The sequence below is a fragment of the Tasmannia lanceolata genome, unplaced genomic scaffold, assembly GCF_043159265.1.
Source record: "Tasmannia lanceolata isolate RefF3 unplaced genomic scaffold, GAP_Taslan_0.1 ptg000037l, whole genome shotgun sequence".
Classification (NCBI taxonomy): Eukaryota; Viridiplantae; Streptophyta; class Magnoliopsida; order Canellales; family Winteraceae; genus Tasmannia; species Tasmannia lanceolata.
Window position 1 is genome coordinate 32,438,551 of NW_027518714.1, and position 18,990 is coordinate 32,457,540.

General features: G+C 41.7%; 1 protein-coding gene across 3 annotated transcripts in view; it reads left to right on the forward strand.

Moving 5' to 3' along the window:
* Nucleotides 1–18,990, forward strand: part of EMB2746 (RNA-metabolising metallo-beta-lactamase family protein) — an 87,102-nt gene that overhangs the window by 20,155 nt on the left and 47,957 nt on the right. For all 3 annotated transcript variants that reach the window (XM_077371704.1, XM_077371705.1, XM_077371706.1), the window contains 4 exons: nucleotides 14,421–14,612; nucleotides 14,709–14,786; nucleotides 15,943–16,125; nucleotides 16,295–16,375. In XM_077371704.1, the coding sequence (XP_077227819.1) occupies nucleotides 14,421–14,612; nucleotides 14,709–14,786; nucleotides 15,943–16,125; nucleotides 16,295–16,375 (534 nt within the window). The remainder of the gene's footprint in view (nucleotides 1–14,420; nucleotides 14,613–14,708; nucleotides 14,787–15,942; nucleotides 16,126–16,294; nucleotides 16,376–18,990) is intronic.

Genomic DNA, 18,990 nt, shown 5'->3' on the forward strand with positions numbered 1-18,990 from the left:
CCGTTGGTTCCCAACGGTCAGAACTCGTTTAAAACAAAGGGGTGCCAACGGTCATAACCCAACGGTCGATGACGTTGCACCAACCGCCCAAGGGGTGTCTCAAGGGACACTTGGGGGGTTGCATTTAGTGTCTTTTAGAGTTCTATAAAAGAGCCATCACCTTTCTGGATAAAAATGATCCATTCTTCACACGACCTTTAAAAATCCTAGTATTTCTTTCCTTCCACAAAACCCAAATAGTTGCAAGGAATGATAAATTCCACAAAATCCTGCCTTTTTTTCTCCAGGGAACCAGTTGCCAGCACTCGAGCAGATCTACAAGGTGCTTCGGATGCACCCACGATATTCCAAACCTCGCCAAAGTACTACTCCAAACCTCCCATGCAACCTGACAATGCATGAATAGATGATTTACTGATTCCCCATCCCGAATGCACAAGGCACAATGATCCACAATCAACATCTTTCACTTTCTTAGGAAATCCGCCATTCTGAATTCTTTCTCGAAGAGTTGCCCAACCAAAAACTCCAACCCGAGGTGGGGCAGGGATAGACCACAGCCTAGCAATTCCCGGGGACGCAGGGCTCGACATGAGATGACGTAGAAAGATTTGTCGGAGAATTCCCCCGAAGTATTGCACACCCATACCCTAACGTCAGCACTATCTCTCATGATATAAGTCCCCTCTAAAATCTCAAATAGCCCATTCACTAAAGGAAGTTCCCTTTCAAAAAAATTACGTCTAAAAGCAGGTAGCCAAACAACCCTGTTGTCACCAAACAACCCTGTTGCCACTCCTGACAAAAGAATCCTTTACTGGAGACAGCCACCACAAACAAATCCGGAAAGAGATCCTTCAGGGGACGAGAAGAGCACCACTTATCTAGACAAAACCTTACACGATCTTCAGATTGAGCTCTAAATTTGGTGCCATCTGGGAACAAATGCACAAGGCTCGAGATATTCGCCACACGGTACGACCCTATTGCTTGAAAAGATCCGCAGATTTCAAGTGCCCTGCTGACGAACCATATTTGCTATTAATCACCTTGACCCCACAAAGAAGTTTCCACCCCATACCTCCACAACCACTTTCCAAGCAGCGACTAATTAACTTCTTTAATCTTTCTGACCCCTAAACGTCTTGCCTTACAAGGTTTGCATACCTCCTCCCATCTCACCAGCAGAATGCCTCGTTTCTCATCATTGCCTCCCCACAAAAATCTTCTTTGAATTTGTTCAATTCTTTTAACAATACTGACGGGGCTTTTCAATAAGGATAAATGATAAATAGGGATGTTAGCCAAGACAGCCTTTATCATAGTTAGTCTTCCACCCCTAGAGACAAGATTTCTCTTCCATGTATCCAATCTCCTTTCCACCCTCTCTACTATAGGATCCCAACTTGATTTCTTAGGTTTTTCCGCTCCCAATGGCAATCCCAGGTAAGAGGAAGGTAGTTGATCCACCTTACAACCCATTAAACCAGCAAGCCCTCTGACTTCCTCTGCCTCCAAGTGAATACCAAATAACTTGGACTTGTGAAAATTTGACCTTTGCCCTGTCGCCATCTCATAGCATCTCAGAATAGCTTTAAGGTTCTGTACCTTTAAGACATTAGGTGAGCTGAATAATAACGTGTCGTCAGTAAACTAAAGGTGGGATATTTCAGATTCATTAGACCCTACTTTAAAACCCTCAATCAGACCACCAGAACCCCCTTTTGACAACAACCTGCTTAAAGTCTCTGCGACAATGACAAAGAGGAAAGGCGACAATGGATCATCCTGTCTAATACCCCTAGAGGATTTTAAAAAGCAGGATGGAAATCCATTAATGAGAACCGAGAACCACACAGAAGATACAATTTCATAATCCAACTTCTCCACTTCTCCCCAAAGCCCATTCTAAGCATCAAGTAATCCAGATTTTGCCATTCTACTCGATCGTAAGCTTTTTCCATATCCAATTTGCGCACATTGCCTTTCTTCCCAGACTTAGAGTAATGATCAATCACCTCATTAGCGACCAATGAGCAGTTGTCTTTGATTCACAAATGCGGATTGACTAGAAGAGATAACCTTAGGAAGCACCTTTTTAATCAGATCAGCCATCACCTTCGCCAACAGTTTGTACAAACAACCAACCAGACTTATGGGGTGGACATCACCAATAGACGATGCACCTGTCAACTTAGGGATAAGCTCTATAAAGGTAGCCCTCGTGCCTCTCTTTAACTCCAATCCATGATAAAACTCCTTAATAAATTTCTCTATATCACCTTTGACAAACTCCCAGCATGATTGGAACAAGGCTAAGCAGAAACCATCCTGCCTTGGAGCTTTATCTCGACCCAAAGGGAACAACCCTCTTTCTATCGCCTCTTCTAAAAAAAGACTGTCCAACATCTCAACATCCCCCGGCTCTAAGCGACTGAATGCCACCCCCTCCTGCATGGGGCGGGAAATATTATCTGAAGCATATAACAGTTTATGAAAGTCTACAATTTCCTTCTTAATAGTCTCCTTGTCATTTGTTCTCACCTCATTGATCTGAAGCGATTCGATCCAGTTCCCTCTTCTCCTAGCGCTAGCTATGTTATGAAAATAAGCAGTATTTATTGTATCCTTGCTTTAACCATTGAACCCTAGACTTTTGCCTCCAAGATATCTCTTCATGGAGCACATGCTGTTCAGCTCTTCCTTCAGCTTCCCTATCTTCTCCACTTCTACTTCCTCTGCAATATCTTCCTCCACCCTGATTTTTAACTCCTTGATTCTCTTTAAAAGCCAACTCTTCCTCTCACTATCCAATTTAATCTTGTCCACTTTCCACTCTTTAAGTTTCTTCTTGACATAACAAAGCTTCGTACCAATGATTACATGTGATGGGCCTTCTACCTTGCACTCTGACCACCAGCCACCCAGTTTTTCCTCCATCTTTGGGATCTCTAGCCAAGCAATGTCAAATCTGAATGGAGAAGGGCCCTAAGACTCCAGATGAGGATCCAAAAAGATAGGGCAGTGATCAGATACAGTGTGGTCCAACTCAAGCTGGTGAATATCAGGATATTTCTCCAACTACCGAGGGCAGAAAAGAAATCTGTCAATCCGGTTCTTGCTTCTACCTCTTTCCCAATTGAAATGCTCCCCGCCAAGAGGGGGGTCGATCAACTCCCAGGAGGCAATAAAGTCTGAGAAGGCGACCATGTTTTGACTGAATCTAGAGCACCCAATTCTCTCCTCAATCCATCTTATTTCATTAAAATCACCCCTATGCACCACGGATTATTCCATCTACTCCCCACCGCTCCCAACTCCTCCCATAGTTTCTCCTTATCCTCCCTGATAACCGGGCCATACACTCGTAAGAAGGTCCACATAGACTAATCATTTTGATTTATTAGCACCACCGATAAAACGAATATGCCTCTCCGAAGGTCTACCCGCTCAAATTTGTTACCATCCCTAGCTACCAAAATCCCTCCCGAGGCACCCATAGCATCCAACGTAATAAACTCCCAATGTGTCTGATGTCCAATTCCTTTCAACACTGATCTATTGAGAGAAGACAATTTGTTTCTTGAAGGCAAACTAAATCCGGTTTTCGCTTTCTAACTAACTCCTTAACGTGGGTCTTTTTTTCCAGGGACCCCAACCCATTGATGTTCCAAGATAATATCTTCATGGTAGACGATTCCTTCGCTGGCTCTTCCTTTTGGAGCTATTCTGAGCTCCATCATCTTGCTCAACATTACTATCCTTGATTCTTTGCATTGGGCCTTCATAATTGATGCCAAATTTCAACCTCGCTAGTTCTCTCACCATCTTTCTCGATGCTTCCAAACTTAACAAATCTGTTTGCTCTCTGATATGCAGCTCCCTGAATTCTGCTTGCTTGAATTATTCCCTTAAACTTTCCTCAAATCTATAAAAAGCCAATCCTAGCACCCTACAAATCGACAAAGCATGATTAACAAACACTTCTATATGGTCCATATCAGAGCTTTGCCAAACTAGTGGTACCAATACTGATCCACACTGATCAACCATTAATACACTAGTTGATTCCGTATTAACTTCCAGAGATTTCAACCTTTCATTCTAATCGCGGCCATTCATAGGACAGCCTTCCACACTGAGAAACAACCTCACTGGTAGCTATTAAGCATGGGTACTCTCCGGAGGCCCACGCACCCATGTCGGGTGCGTATTCGGTGCAGGTGTTCTCGGGTGCGTACCGGGTATGCACCCAAACATCATCAGAGGATGAGGGTGTACCCGGACGCACCTGCACTCTCCAGAGATCCAACGTACCCGTATCCTATTTTTATAAATCCTCACTGTTGATCATCTTCAACATGGAGATAAGATCATTTAGGGGCCGTTTGAATACGCGGATTTTAGAATCTTGGATTTCCTCAAAATCGTAGTTTGGAGACGAGAAGAGACCAACCGTATCGCTTCTCCGGAGGAGATCGACAAAATCGTAGTTGGGAGATGAGAGGAGACTGACAATTAAATTTCACTATTTTTTTTTAAAATTTTTATAACTATATAATAAAATATAATATTTTTATTTTAACTATATAATTTTTTAATTCCACTATTATATTCAGCGTACCCCAGACGTACCCGTGTCCTATTTTTAAAAAAAATCACGTATCCATGAACCTGTATCGTGTCGTACCGGCACCCCGTACTCGTATCCGTGCTTCATAGACTGGTAGCCATATCTGATCCATTAGGGTATTGGGTGGAATACTTAACGAGGGAAGTGATCACATGTAGATTACACCTCGAGCCTTGACCTGCGACTTGCAAAAAATCTAAGGAGTGGTCTAGAATCACAATTAACTCCAATTATACGTACCATTTGAGTAGTAGGAGAGGAGTTTGAGATGATTATGACAGGAAAGATCTGTGTCGAACCCGCCTTGCTGGATGCCTTCTGATTCTCCAGAAACCTCGAGTCCACTGGCCTGGATAGCACCTGAGACGCCAGAAAAGATGGTGTGGTCTCACCACTCTCTCAGCAGCCTTAGAAAGGAAGGAGATGGCATGGTTCTCGATGCCACCAATGGACATGAGGAGAAGGCTCCGAATACCACGCCCCAAATCTCAGAGAAAAGAGTGTGAGGCATAGGCATCGCACTAAGTGAAACTTTCGCACATGGGCCCACTGAGAGCCCAACAGAAGGAGGCCCATATTTATGGCTTGAAGACCCTTTCTGTGACATCGACCAGGATAGGGTAATAATAACGAATTAAGGGCCCAGTCCACAATCATGGATAAATGATAAAGAGGGCTCACATTGCTACCCATCACAAGGCTTTGGAAAGATAACATGTGCTTCATTGAGCCCACTGATGCCAACTTGAAAATAATTCCCACAATTAAATTCATCTTGGGCGGTAACTTAGCCCATACGACACCTCCAGCTTGCCTATTTACAGACACCTGTCCCAATAGCTGGCTATCAATTACTCTGGGCGCAAGACTAGATTTTTGAAATTGCAGCAGACCACTAATATGTGCCTCTTCCATTCCCTGCGCCATCCTACTATCCTGCGTCATTGAACTATGCGTTGGTCCAGAGGAAAACACCAATGTGCTAGAATGTGGAGTCTGCTTCTCTGCCAACCACTCCAAACTTGGTACCTCTGTAACGGCCGAACCTGGAAGACCCGATCCATTCTGTTCCATTGCTACCCAATGAACCACTTCATCAATAAGCACTGGCATTTTAATGGTAGTGGGGGTATCCTTCGAAGTTGCCGATGAGACCCCACCCTCTTCGTACCCCATTCCAGACTCACAGAATTCATCCGTGGCGAGGACCCTTCCAATTGTACTTCCGATAATTCTGAAGTTATTCATTCTCCAAGCCAGCGGCTATAATCCACGAATCTTCCACCACGATTCAGATATCATACCCTGGAACTTCACATTCCATAACTCCAACTGCGTAAAAGGCGAATTTCTATCATTCCTCCAGCCTATGAAGCATGGATACGGGTACAAGGTGCGGGTACGACACAATACGGGTACGTGGATACGTGAATTTTTTAAAAAAAAAGAGGATACGGGTATATTGGGGGGTACGCTGAATATAATATATTTTTACATTTTATTATATATTTATAAAAATTAGAAAATTAAATAGTGGAATTTAATTGTCGGTCTCCTTCTCTCATCTCCCAACCATGATTTTGTCAGTCTTCTTCGGAGAAGCGGTACAGTCGGTCTCCTTCTCTCGTCTCCCAGCTACGATTTTGAGGCAATCCAAGATTCTAAAATCCGTGTATCCAAACGGCCCCTAAATGATCTTATCTCTATGTTGAAGATGATTAACAATGAGGATTTATAAAAATAGGATACAGGTACGTTGGGCCTCCAGAGAGTGCGGGTGCGCCCGGGTATGCTCCCATCCTCTCAAATCTCAATGATGTTTGGGTGCGTACCCGGTACGCACCCAGGGTGTACCCGGGAGCACCCGCACCCAATACGCACCTGACACAGGTGCGTGAGCCTCTGGAGAGTACCCATGCTTCATAACCTCCGGCTACTTTTGATTACCTCCAGATTCTCCTCCAAAGGAGGAGTAATCAAGACTTCTTTTGCATCTATTTTGTGTAATTCCACTCCAGATTCCAGGTTGCCAGATCGAAGGAGCCAATCTTTAATATTTGAGATTTCTCCATCATAATCCTCCGAAATTCCCCCCCAAATGTTTCTGGTCGATTCCGGAATAGCTTTGTAGCGAGGCCGGTTTCCACCATAGGGTTTCTACTTCCGGCATTTGATTTTGAGTTTCTTCCGCTTGATCCAGCGTCCTCTCCTCCAGCTCTTCCATCATCAAGTTGTCTGATCTTTCCTCTGTCATTTCTTCCTCTACGAAGTTAGCTCCTTGTTTGGAGTTATGATACTCTACATTTTTATCCATTTTTTACCAGATTTTTATGCAGATCAAGCATTTTACTCTCCTTTTGAAATTGATGAAGAAACATTTGAAACACTTCCAGTCCCCACACCCACTTTCCATCGTCCTAGCAGCAGATTCCAATCTTCTACCTCTTTTACCTTTTTGAACTTGCCATTGTTCTGTCTCCTTTTCGTTGCCAAAAACTCTTTGCTGAAGCTTATGTTTCCATCTAGGGGTGTTCATTATTCGGTTTTAACCGAATAACCGAACCGAACTGAATTGCTTCGGTTCGGTTTTTTGCTAATTCGGTTCGGTTTCGGTTTTTATTTTTGGTTAATTCAGTTATTTGGCTTCGGTTTCGGTTATCTCGGGAAAAAAATTCGGTTAACCGAATAACATAAATTAACCAAAAATAAACATTATTTTTTCAAAAAATGGTGTATGGGCACTCTGTAGGATGATCCAAACCGTCCATTTGATTGATCACAACTTCAATAGGTTGTGCCTAAAAAACCGTTTTGATAGATTGATCATAGCCCTCCGATCAAACCGTCCAAATATATTTTTTTTGTCTTTTTCTATCACTATTCAGTTATAACCGAATAACCGAATTTTTAATCGGTTCGGTTTCGGTTCGGTTTTCGTAAAATTCGGTTCGGTTTCGGTTTCCGAAATTTGATAACCAAAATTATTTCGGTTATCAAATTTCGGTTATTTCGGTTCGGTTATAACCGATTGAACACCCCTATTTCCATCTGTTCTCAACGATTCTTGAATTACTTCCTAAACTATGATTCCATTGCTCATTCGTAACCCCAATTTTACGCCTATAAGACTCCAAGCCATATCTTTGTTCCCATCTCTGATTTTGGTTTCCATTCTTTCTCCGGTCTCCCATCCTCCAGCTCAACTTATTGTGCAAGGTATTGAATACATTGCACAATAAACTTCTTGCAGGAAAGATAAGCCTGTGTGGCTTGCAATCACTGCCATATATTAAAAGAGGTCTGTGGGGGAAAACTCAAGGTCGGAACTATGGAGGATCAGTCCGCACTTCAGGAATGGATTAGAAACAGCCAGGGATTTCAGGGGAGATTATGATTCAGAAGATTGATGAAAGGGAAAGGATTATTGTTTTCCGGGGGGTCACAAACATGGAAGGGTTAAAAATCGAGCGGATCAAAGATAAGGACAATCCGTTTATAGAATTGGAAATGTGGTACACCAAGTTCTCTGGGTCTCTGGTGGTGTCTTGGTGGTCAATTTGTGGAATACCACCTCATGCATGCAAGGAAGATAATTTCAGAAAAGTGGGGAGTAGAGTGGGAAGGGTGATATCTGTTGATGACTCATGTGGAGACGGGAATGGATGCAAGGAGGGTTTGATTTTGTTAATGGTGTCCAAGGAGGTGCCAGAGCTAGTAATACTCTCAGTATTGATTGATGACGACGTTCAATGGGTCATGGCGAAGCGCATCCCAGTAGATCGTGCTGGTCGCAGATTGGTTAGAGGAAGAAGCCAGAGTCTCGGGAGGAAATGCTCGTAGCGGTAGATCATTTTGAAAGAGTCGGTGGCTCTCCGGTGGTTCACCATGTTTGCCATAGTGCACACGTTAGGGTATGCTCGGTGTACGATAGCCATCCGGTGCTTGTACCATTTGAATTTCCAGACATGGACAATTGCCGTCAAGATGCGAGGGTGGCAGATCATGAGTCACAAATGGCACCCGATGAATGGTGCGATGAACTGTCGAACAGGAATTCAACGGGAACTTCTGAAAACCGGAAATATCCGGTTAATGTCGCTGGATAGCTGTCTCCATCTTTAGGTCGGTGGGCAAATAGAGTGGGTTTTAACTTAGTGGGCTGGCCCTCAGCTCAAATGACTTCTCTCAATGACTTATTGCATGATCTGGGGCAGGGGTTTTAGCAGTCCATGGGCCTCGACGTCGTAGGCGTGGATTAGTGGAATCCTATTTGGGATTCAATCTTTATCCAAGGTGGCTTCTCAGGCGTCTCAAGACGGGAACCCACGCTCTCCTCTGATCTCTCTCTCCGCTTTTAATGAAGTGAGAGAGTATCAATCCAGTCTCCCTTGCTGTTTGCAGAGGTTCTACCGAGGAATCCGCCCATTTCTCCCATGAAAAATCTTTCTCCATCTAAGGTCGGTTAGAGGGAAACCCTCGTGCCAGCGGCCCTTACATTTGCTGATTCTGAGGATGATAGCTGGTGGGAGGCAGCCAGTAAGAAAGCGTGGAATGTGGTGGAGACATCCCACTGTGAACACCCGGAGGAGGCTGTGACGCCTAATTTTGGTAGCAAGAATTTATTCCGTGAAGGTTCTCCGGAGCATAATCTAGAAAAAGGGGGGGTGGCGGCTTTGTCTTCACTACCTTCTGGACTAGGCGCAGGTATCTCTAACCCTACCCTTGCCTTTTCTTTGCTTGGATTGAATCCGCCTGTTGCTGCTTTGCAGGATACAGGTTCATGGTCACTGAGTGTTGATTTGCAATCTAATCCTCCCCCTTCCGAGTGACCAGATCCGAAATCCGCATCTAGCCAGTTTCAAGGAATTCAAGTAACAGGCAGAACCCTAGGGAGTCAGCATACAGTTGTGAAACAGGTGAAGGTCTGTTGGATGAGTTAGCAATGCCGAAGTCTGGAATACAAGAAAATATGGAGTTGGTTGTGCATGAATTGGATGAATTGGATCCGTTGGAGAGCTTAGCTCCGGATGGGGACATTTTAGAATCCCTTGTGAGTCACGTGATGGAAACCAGCAAGAAGTTGGGGTTAACATACTCTGGGATAGCAAGTAGACTTAGAAGAATGTTTCAAGAATCGAAATTAGCGGAGGAGGAAGAAGTTCCTCCAAGGGAAAAGGAAAGAACTATGCCCGGTCCTCATAAAGATCCTATCATGGAATTGCAATGGGTTGGGCGCCCTGGACAAACAAGCCCAAGTTAAGGAACTGGTTAGAAAGTACAAGCCGGACATTCTATGTATTCAAGAATCGAAATGGTTCTGATTCAGCAGATATGCTATTAAGGGGTTGGGTGTTCCGGGTTATTGGGACTTCTTATCAAGGGATGTGTCATGCCGTTGGGGCGCCCGGTGAAATTATTGTAGCATGGGACGCAATCAAGATGGAAATGGTGGACTCTTGGTTTGGTAGATTTTCCTTGTCAATTGTAGTGAAGGATCTCAATAAGAATTCATTATGGAACTTCTCTAGCATTTATGGTCCGGTTCTTACAGAGGAAAGAAGCCTTCTCTGGGAGGAGTTGGAGGGGGTAAGAGGTAGATGGTCCCATCCTTGGTGTTTGGGTGGGGATTTTAATGAAATTAGATCAATGGAGGAAAGCAAGGGATGTGCCCGTTCTAGCCAAATTATGAGATCATTTTCAGACTTTATAAGCAACGAGCTGATTGATCTCCCATTGATGGGGGCCCAATTTACATGGTCCAAAGGTGAAAGTAAAAGTAGGCTTGCCAAGTTCCTTCTTTGCCCACTTTGTCTTAACAGCTTTACGGAAGTTTTCCATAGCGCTCTTCAGCATTCGGACTCGGATCATTGTCCGATTCTTTTGGATCCAAGACTAGATTCCTTGGCCCCTCTCCTTTTAGGTTTGACTTGGCTTGGCTGGAAGTTCCTAAGATGGAGGAAAAGATGGGGAAATGGTGGAACGAGCATACAGTGTTTGGAAAAGCAGATGTGGTTATTGGCTCAAAGCTTAGATTTGTGAAACAAAAATTAAAGGAATGGAATAAGGAAAATGTAAGGTTTAAAGTGGAGAGGAAAGTATGGTTATTGTCTCGAATTAAAGAGATAAAGGAGAAGGAAGATTTGGGCTCAGCAAGCGAAGAGGAAGTGGCAGAAGTTGGGGTTCTAAAGGAAGAACATAATCGTATAATTCTTCAAGATGAAATCTCATGGCGACAAAAATCGAGAGAAAATGGCTTAAAGAATGTGACAAGAATACATCATATTTTCATGCCATGGCTGGCGTGAGAAGAGGGGGAATCAGATTGAAGCCTTGGAAGTAAACAGATCTTTATCGGAGGAAAAGGGGATAATTATGTGAGATTGTGGATTTCTATAGCAGTCTATACTCCTTTGAAGCAATTGTCCGCCCAATTCCTGAAGGTGTAGAGTTTGGAAGTCTAGGGCTCATGATAGTGACCTTTTGGAAGGTCCTTTCTATGAGGAGGAAGTTGAAAAGGGGGTGTTCTCATTGGGGAAGGATACAACTCTGGGTCCTGACGGCTTCTGCCTAGCTTTCTTTCAACATTGCTGGGGATATGTTAAGGGGGATATTATGAGCTTTTTTCAACAGTTTTACGATGGGTTGAGCTTGATAGAGGGACTGGGGCAACTTTCATAGCTCTTATTCCAAAAGTTAAGGGTGGAACAAGGGTACAAGACTTTCATCCAATTGGCTTGGTTGGATGCTTCTATAAGGTCCTTGCCAAAGTGCTTGCCGACTGTATTAAAAAAGTTATGCATAAAATTTTATCCCCATCCCAATGTGCCTTCATTCATGAAAGACAAATCCTAGATTGCTCTCATTTCCAATGAGTCGATTGATTTCCAAGCGAAGATGGGTAAATAGGGTATCGTTTACAAGCTAGACATGGAAAAACGTATGACCGGGTGGAATGGGGTTGCCTTGACTATCTGCTTGGGAGAATGAGCTTTGGCAGAAAGTGGAGATCTTGGATTATGAAATGTGTCTCATTTGCCTTGTTCTCAATTCTCATAAACGGACCCCCTCAAGGTTTCTTCAAATCTTCTAGGGTCTTAAGCAAGGAGATCCATTATCCCCTTTCTTATTTGTGACAGTGGTGGAGACCCTCAGTAGACTACTGGAAAAAAGAAAATGAGAAGGACTAATTAAAGGTTTCGAAGTAGGGCTACAAAACCTGGAAATTTCTCATTTACATTTTGTGGATGATACTCTATTATTCAGCTCCCCTGTTACTCTGAAGATAGTGAACCTAAAAGCCATTCTTCGGTGTTAAGAAGTGATCACGGGTCAAGGATCAAACTTCCACAAGTCAAAGGTTTTTAGTATCAACATGGATCCAGAAGTAATCATCGGCTTGGCAGGAATCATGGGATGTTCGGTGGATACTCTTCCTTCCACTTATATAGGTTTGCCACTTGGAGCGGGTAGACCAAAAAAGAATGCTGGGAACCGATTGTTGAAAGGGTAGAAAGAAGGCTCGACACATGGAAAAGAAACCTTGTATCTAAAGGGGGTAGGATAACTTTGATTAAGGCGGTCTTAGCCAATATCCCCATCTATCAGCTCTCAATGGTGTGGGTATTGTACTCCGGTTGAAAAAAATCCAAAGGAGATTCCTATGGGGAGGATCATACGAGAAGAAAGGAATTCCCTTGCTAAAGTGGAAAGAGGTGTGCAAGCCCATTCGGGCTGGAGGACTTGGGATTCGAAGAATTATGGAGATGAATCAAGCGTTGCTGGGTAAGTGGTTATGGAGATTCGGAGAGTAGAGATCTATGCCATGGGCCAAGGTGATTGAAAGCAAGTATGGTGCAGTAGCAGAAGGATGGGAATCAGAGGATAAGTTCAGAAAGAAGGGTTCCTCGATGTGGCGTGATGTGGTGAAATTTAAGAAAGTTTGCAAAAGGTATAAGATTCAGAGTATACACAGGGGATCAAATAAGATTTTGGTGTGACATATGGTGCTAACCTCGTCCTTCGATGGATTTATATCCAGAATTGTATGTGGTTGAAGCAGTTAAAGATGTTTTGGTTATGGATTGCTTTTCTCGAAGGGAGAGTAGAGCAGTTTCGTATGGTGCAGTAGCAGGAGGATGGGAATCAGAGGATAGGTTCAGAAAGAAGGGTTCCTCAATGTGGCGTGATGTGGTGAAATTTAAGACAAAGTTTGCAAAAGTTATAAGATTCAGAGTATACACATGGGATCACATTAGATTCTGGTGTGACATATGGTCCTAACCTCGTCCTTTGATGGATTTATATCCAGAATTGTATGCGGTTGCAAGCAGTTAAAGATGTGTTGGTTATGGATTACTTTTCTGGAAGGGAGAGTAGAGCAGTTTCGGCCCCTTTGTTTAGGAGGGATTTTTTTGACAGAGAACTTGAGTCAGTGGATCGATTGATGGCATCTTTGGAAAGGACATACAGAAAACGCTTTGGAGTGGATAAGAGAATATGGGTCTGGAACTCGGGGTGGGGGGGATTTCTCAGCTAAATCCTTCTATCTTCACTTAGTCCCGTGCACTGTAGTCTCTAAAGTTGCCAAGGTATGGAGCATCCAAGCTCCTCCCAGGGTTTGTGCTTTTGCATGGGTGGCAATTTTAGAAAGGATACAGACATTCAATTTTTTGAGGAAGCGGAAAACTATGATCATAGATCACTGTGCACTATGTCTAGGGGCTGGGAAAATGGTGGATCATATGCTATTGCATTGAAGGGTAGCAAGAGAAATTTGGAATAGATTATTATCCAGGTTTGATGTTGCATGGGTGAATAATTCCCGGCTAAGCTAGCGGAATTGCTATAAAATTGGGAAATGACACCATGGAAAGGAAAAGGGAAAATTCTATTGAAGGTATCCTTTCTTGCAACAATATGGGTTCTATAGAAGGAAAGAAACTCCAGGATCTTCAAAGGTTTCTCTAGGAGATCTTTCTTTTCAATAAAATGATTGCTCTCACTATTTCTTGGGTGTGATCCATTCCTAGCTTCGCATTCGTGTCCGCCTATGATTTATGCTTCGGTTGGTTAGTAATCTGCAATGGTGCTAGGGATGAGCCAAAAATGAATCAAGTATGGGAAGCACCTGCTCAAGGCTTTTTTAACCTTAACTTCGACGGTTCTAGTATAAATCTGGGACCTTCTGGGGTCGGGGGAGTATTTAGATATGATCAAGGAAATGTTATATGGGCCTACTTGGGTCCCATTGGAGTCGTGGATGCAAATGAGGTGAAGGTGCATGCCATCCACCATGGTATTAAGCTCTTACCAGATATTGACTCAGAAAAGGTTGAGATAGAAGGTGATTCAAAGAATGTGATAAGTTGGATCAATGGGACTCACTCAAGTCCATGGAGATTTGCCGCTTTGTTTGATGAAATCCAAGATTGAGTTGGTGATGCACATATAAATGCTTATCATGTGAGGATGTCTGCGAATGGAATAGCGGATAAGGGTTCTTAGGGATAGTCTGGAGCAGTTTGACTTTCTACCCCCTTGATTTTCTTTTTCCTCTTATATATTATATTGTAGTCTTGTATCATTTTCCCAGACTTTCTCAGTCTGTTTTTTCAATTTATTCTACTTACCATTCAAAAGTAAATAAATAAATAAATAAATCAATAAACTCTTATGCTTTTACCATTAAAGAAAAAACCTTTACGGTTCTAGCAAGTATTTTGATCTCTTACCTTCTCTGCTTTTCAGTACAGAAAGGTGACACGTCTCCCCTTCTTTTTGTCTACAGCTGATTAAAAAGCGTTTGAAGGAGTTTGGAATTTTTGTTCCATCTAGGCTTAAGCTATTTAAGATCAAGAAAAGGTTTCTTGCAGGACCATTTGAAGTAGAACCTATCAGGGTTACCCATTCTATTCCTGATTGTTGTGGATTGGTGCTTCGCTGTCGCGATGGTACTATCTTTCATACTGGAGATTGGAAGGTAAGTGATGCATCTATATTGATTACTCTTTTTTTTTTTTTTTTTTTGTTCGGTTTACAGTGTTTTAACCTTATAGTGAGCTTCACTGTTTCATAGATTGATGAGTCACCGTTGGATGGGAAGATTTTTGATCGCGAAGCTTTAGAAGAACTTTCAAAAGAAGGTGTTTCATTGGTAGATATTCATACTTTATTGGCAGTTTCTTTATTGGTGAACTCTGAATAATCTGGTGATCTCTCTAGTTCTTCATCTAAATAACACTACAAGGTAGACTATATGGAAGGTATCATGCCAACGTTGGTATGATATTCATACTTATATGAAATCTGATAGAGTACTATCATTTTTTTTCTAAGTAATAATGCCTATTTTAGACTTTTCTTGAATCCCTTTACTTTTTATTTTTCTATGTTTTCAAATTGCAGTACTTACTCCTTGCTTTTCTAAGTTTTAGATGTTACGATGCAATGTTGGACAGCCTTTCAGGAATGAATGAGACTGTCAAACTCAAAGCTCAATATGTTTAATTTATCCACAGGATGTGGGTCCCAGACCTATGCAAGGTTTTAAATTTTGGTTTCGATTTCTATTTCTGTTTCGGTTTCAGTTTCAGTCACCACAGAAACAGAAACATTTCCTTTTCGGTTTGAAATTTCGGTGGAAATCCGGTAAAATGACAGAAACATATGGAAATGATAGAATTTTAGATGACACTTAGAAAATGCTAAAATAAGTACAGATACACACTTAGTAATAACCATCACATAAGCAAGACAACCATCCATAATGACCACAGCAAACACCTAGGGAATGCGTTGTTGTATAATTCAGTATGCCATGTTTCACATGCAATTAATATAAATATTTATACATAATACACACGTCACTTTTTACATATAATTCATATAAATATAATTATGCAACACATGCTAATATAGTATACCGCCAATACTCTCGTGATTTTGGTTTGCGTTTCGGTTTGCGTTTCGGTATGGGTGGAAATAGAAACATTTCGGTCGTTTTGTGTCGGTTTCTGTAGGAATTTACAACCATGGGCCTATTTGGCTTGGGGCCATGTTGGGTTGTAATGCTCCAAACCCTCAACACAGACCAATGAAAACTATGCATAGAACTATACATTTCTTTCCCTTTCTTCAGAATCTGAACATCATTATTAGAGAATTTGCCATTTCTTTCCGTTTCTTTTGAGAAACATGAAAATTTCCTTTCTTTTCATGCCAGTCTGCTGTCAACCTCTACTAAGCTGTAGTCTTGGTAAATACTGAGTATCTAAGCACGATTTCTTTAACTAATAACTAATCCTTTTCAGATGATGAGTGACTCGACAAATGTTTTGTCACCTGGAAGATCTGTTAGTGAGACTGTTGTAAGAGATGCGCTATTACGCAATATTTCAGCTGCTAAAGGAAGAGTCATAACTACACAGTTTGCTTCTAACATACACCGTCTTGGAAGTGTGAAAGCTGCAGCTGATTTAACCGGTCGAAAGTTGGTTAGTGTTTTTTTTAAATGGTAAAACTTGGTTAGTGTTTATAGCATTTTTTTGAGTCACCGAATACAATTTTCTGAATGTGCTGAGGATAATGTGCATCTTTAGAATGTTTAAGGTAACAGAACTTCCTTATCTCTATGGATGTATTATTGCGTTATAAATGTAACAGGTATTTGTTGGCATGTCATTAAGGACATACTTGGATGCTGCTTGGAAGGATGGAAAGGCTCCTATGGACCCTTCATCCCTGGTATGGAACATGAAACTTGGTGCATGTTAGTCACTCTGCTTTTTCCATTGTCAATAGCTTTATGTTCTCTGCTGTATTTGCAAGAAGTGGTTTTACTAATAGAACGAAAAGAAAAGAAGAGCATATGAATTGGTTTTGTCCATATGGATAGGCAGTATTTTGCATTGTGAGCTTCATCTTCTATCCTGGGAGGATCCTTGATGCAGCGGAGAAATGCGCGGAAGCTTCAGATTTCCAGCAACTTTGTAATTTTGAAAGAAACTCCATGAATCTTGCAAGGAGATGCAAGATTTCTACAATCCTTGCAAACTACAAGGTTAGGGATGAGAAGAATAGAGAAAAAGCTGAGATTCTAGCCTTCAATTCTCTATTCTACAAGACTACAAAGGAGAATTCTAGTAGAAATTTCAGCTCAAGCTAAAAATTTCTCACCAAAACCCAATCTATAGATCTAGATCTGAGATTTTTATTTCCAATTCAAAACAAGGTTGCTACAAATGGAGGGAAAAATCCCTTTTACAGACCACTTACAAGTAAAATGACCTAACTACCCTTAAGTAAAGGAAAATGACTAAAAAGTGCATGAGTAGCAACAAAATAACCAAACTACTCCTAGTGAAGTAAAACGACATAAAAGGACTCATCAACTAGTCTAATGACTAAACTACCCCACTACATATGAAAGTAGTACAAATGACAAAAGCACACAAATGAATACTACACTAGGGATAAAATATGGGCTGATGTAGTAAATCCAGGGGATGCTCCTGCATCAATCCTCGATAGAATGCAGCCAATAAGTGGGTGCATACAACTCGGACAAGCAAACTATTGACCTATAAAAAGACTTAGCTCAAAAAGGCCTATGACACCATTTCTCAATCCTTGAATCCGGCCCTGATGTCCGAACATAGACACCAACATAGACACCATCTTGAAGTAGACTCTTTAAAGATTTTACCTTAGTTTCTTTTAAATGGTGGCTTTCCAAAAAATTCCAGTCACCTAGTTTTTCAAACAACTCCCTAGCCATTACCCCTCAAACACTAACTACTCAAAAGAGAACACTAAGGGAAACTTGTAATGGTGTCTTGCTACGGACCTCTGAATTCTTAATATTACTACCTGCACCCTTAGTTACTTGATTTGGTCTAATGTATCGTACTGTGAACGAGTACAGTGCGAACTGATTCACAATAAGATTTACTACAATTCATTAAAGCTAAGGAATTTGAACCAGCATGAATGATAACTGATCAGATGCCAGTCTCCGACTTCCAAATTTCTTATTTCCAGCTCTTATATATATCTTCAAACTTTCACGTTTGATTCACAATTTCCATCTCATATATTTAAGGATTTGAATGGATTTCCTAAGTACAACCACTGGCAGGGTTAGAGCGAATCAAACTAACAAACCTAAGAAGCCTACATCTAGCGAACCAGGTTCATATAATAGTAGCATACCGCGAAACCAAGCCAATGAACTAGGTAACATAGCCTACAGCTACTCTATACATAATCCTTGAATCAATCTTTACCTTTACAATAGAAACAACCTGCCATACACCTGATCTCACTCTCCTGGAGACACCTGAAGATTTCCATTTGTTTTCAATGCCTATTTTGTATTTTCTCTCCTTGACTTGCTTCCGTAATCTGTTCCTCTCCTATTCCCATAGCCATTTTCACAGTTAAACATGATTCAATTCTTTTATCCTTTTGATCCCTAAGATAATCTTCTTTTTTTGAATTACATACCTGTTCCCATTTGACCACGTCATAGTTCCGACTGTGTTATTTATTGTACTGTAGGAAATCCCTTTGTAGCATTTTTAAATGTTCTAGCACTTTGTTGATAATGGAGAATGAACGTGTACTGCAATCCTCCCACCATTTTCAATTTATCCTCTCTTTCGTAGCTCCATCATGTCAAAAATCCCCACCATTGGGTACCATAATGATTTTACTGGTTTCCCAACACAATACAAGTGTCCATGTATTAGCCAGGGAGTCTACACCCTTTACATCACAAAATCGCCTCAATTTCCTGGGACAACTCATTTACCACTTTAACTTCCGTTGCAACAACCCCAGGAAATTTTATCCTTAGATCAAATATTTTCTCATTGCATCTCAAGACAACTTTGAGATGTAACGCTTCTAATGTGGCCTCACAGAATAAGAGTCTGTTGTCAAAGAGATGTAGATGAGATATCCAAATGTCCAAATCATCTGCCCTAAAACCCTTCCCCTAGAACCCTTCCCCTAGACTCACCCCGTTAGCTTTCTCCATTAGCTCTGAAGAACTTCTGCCACTATTTTTATTATGAAAGTAGAAAACAGATCTCTTTACCATAGTCTTCTTCCACTTCTGAGTGTTTTTGGGGAACCATTTACATGACTTGAGAAGCATCTAATTTAGGCATCTAGCTACCTATTTGTCAGAGTCAGTGGTCGTTATGGTTAAATGCATATCGTGAAAGTATCTAGCTGTGTACGGGTCAATGGAACTGGATATCCATATTTCCCACCTCTCATCGAAATCTTTGTAATTATTAATTCTCTCTTGCTTTGCCCATGGCCTTATAGAAGTGCCTTGACGAGCTTTTTGC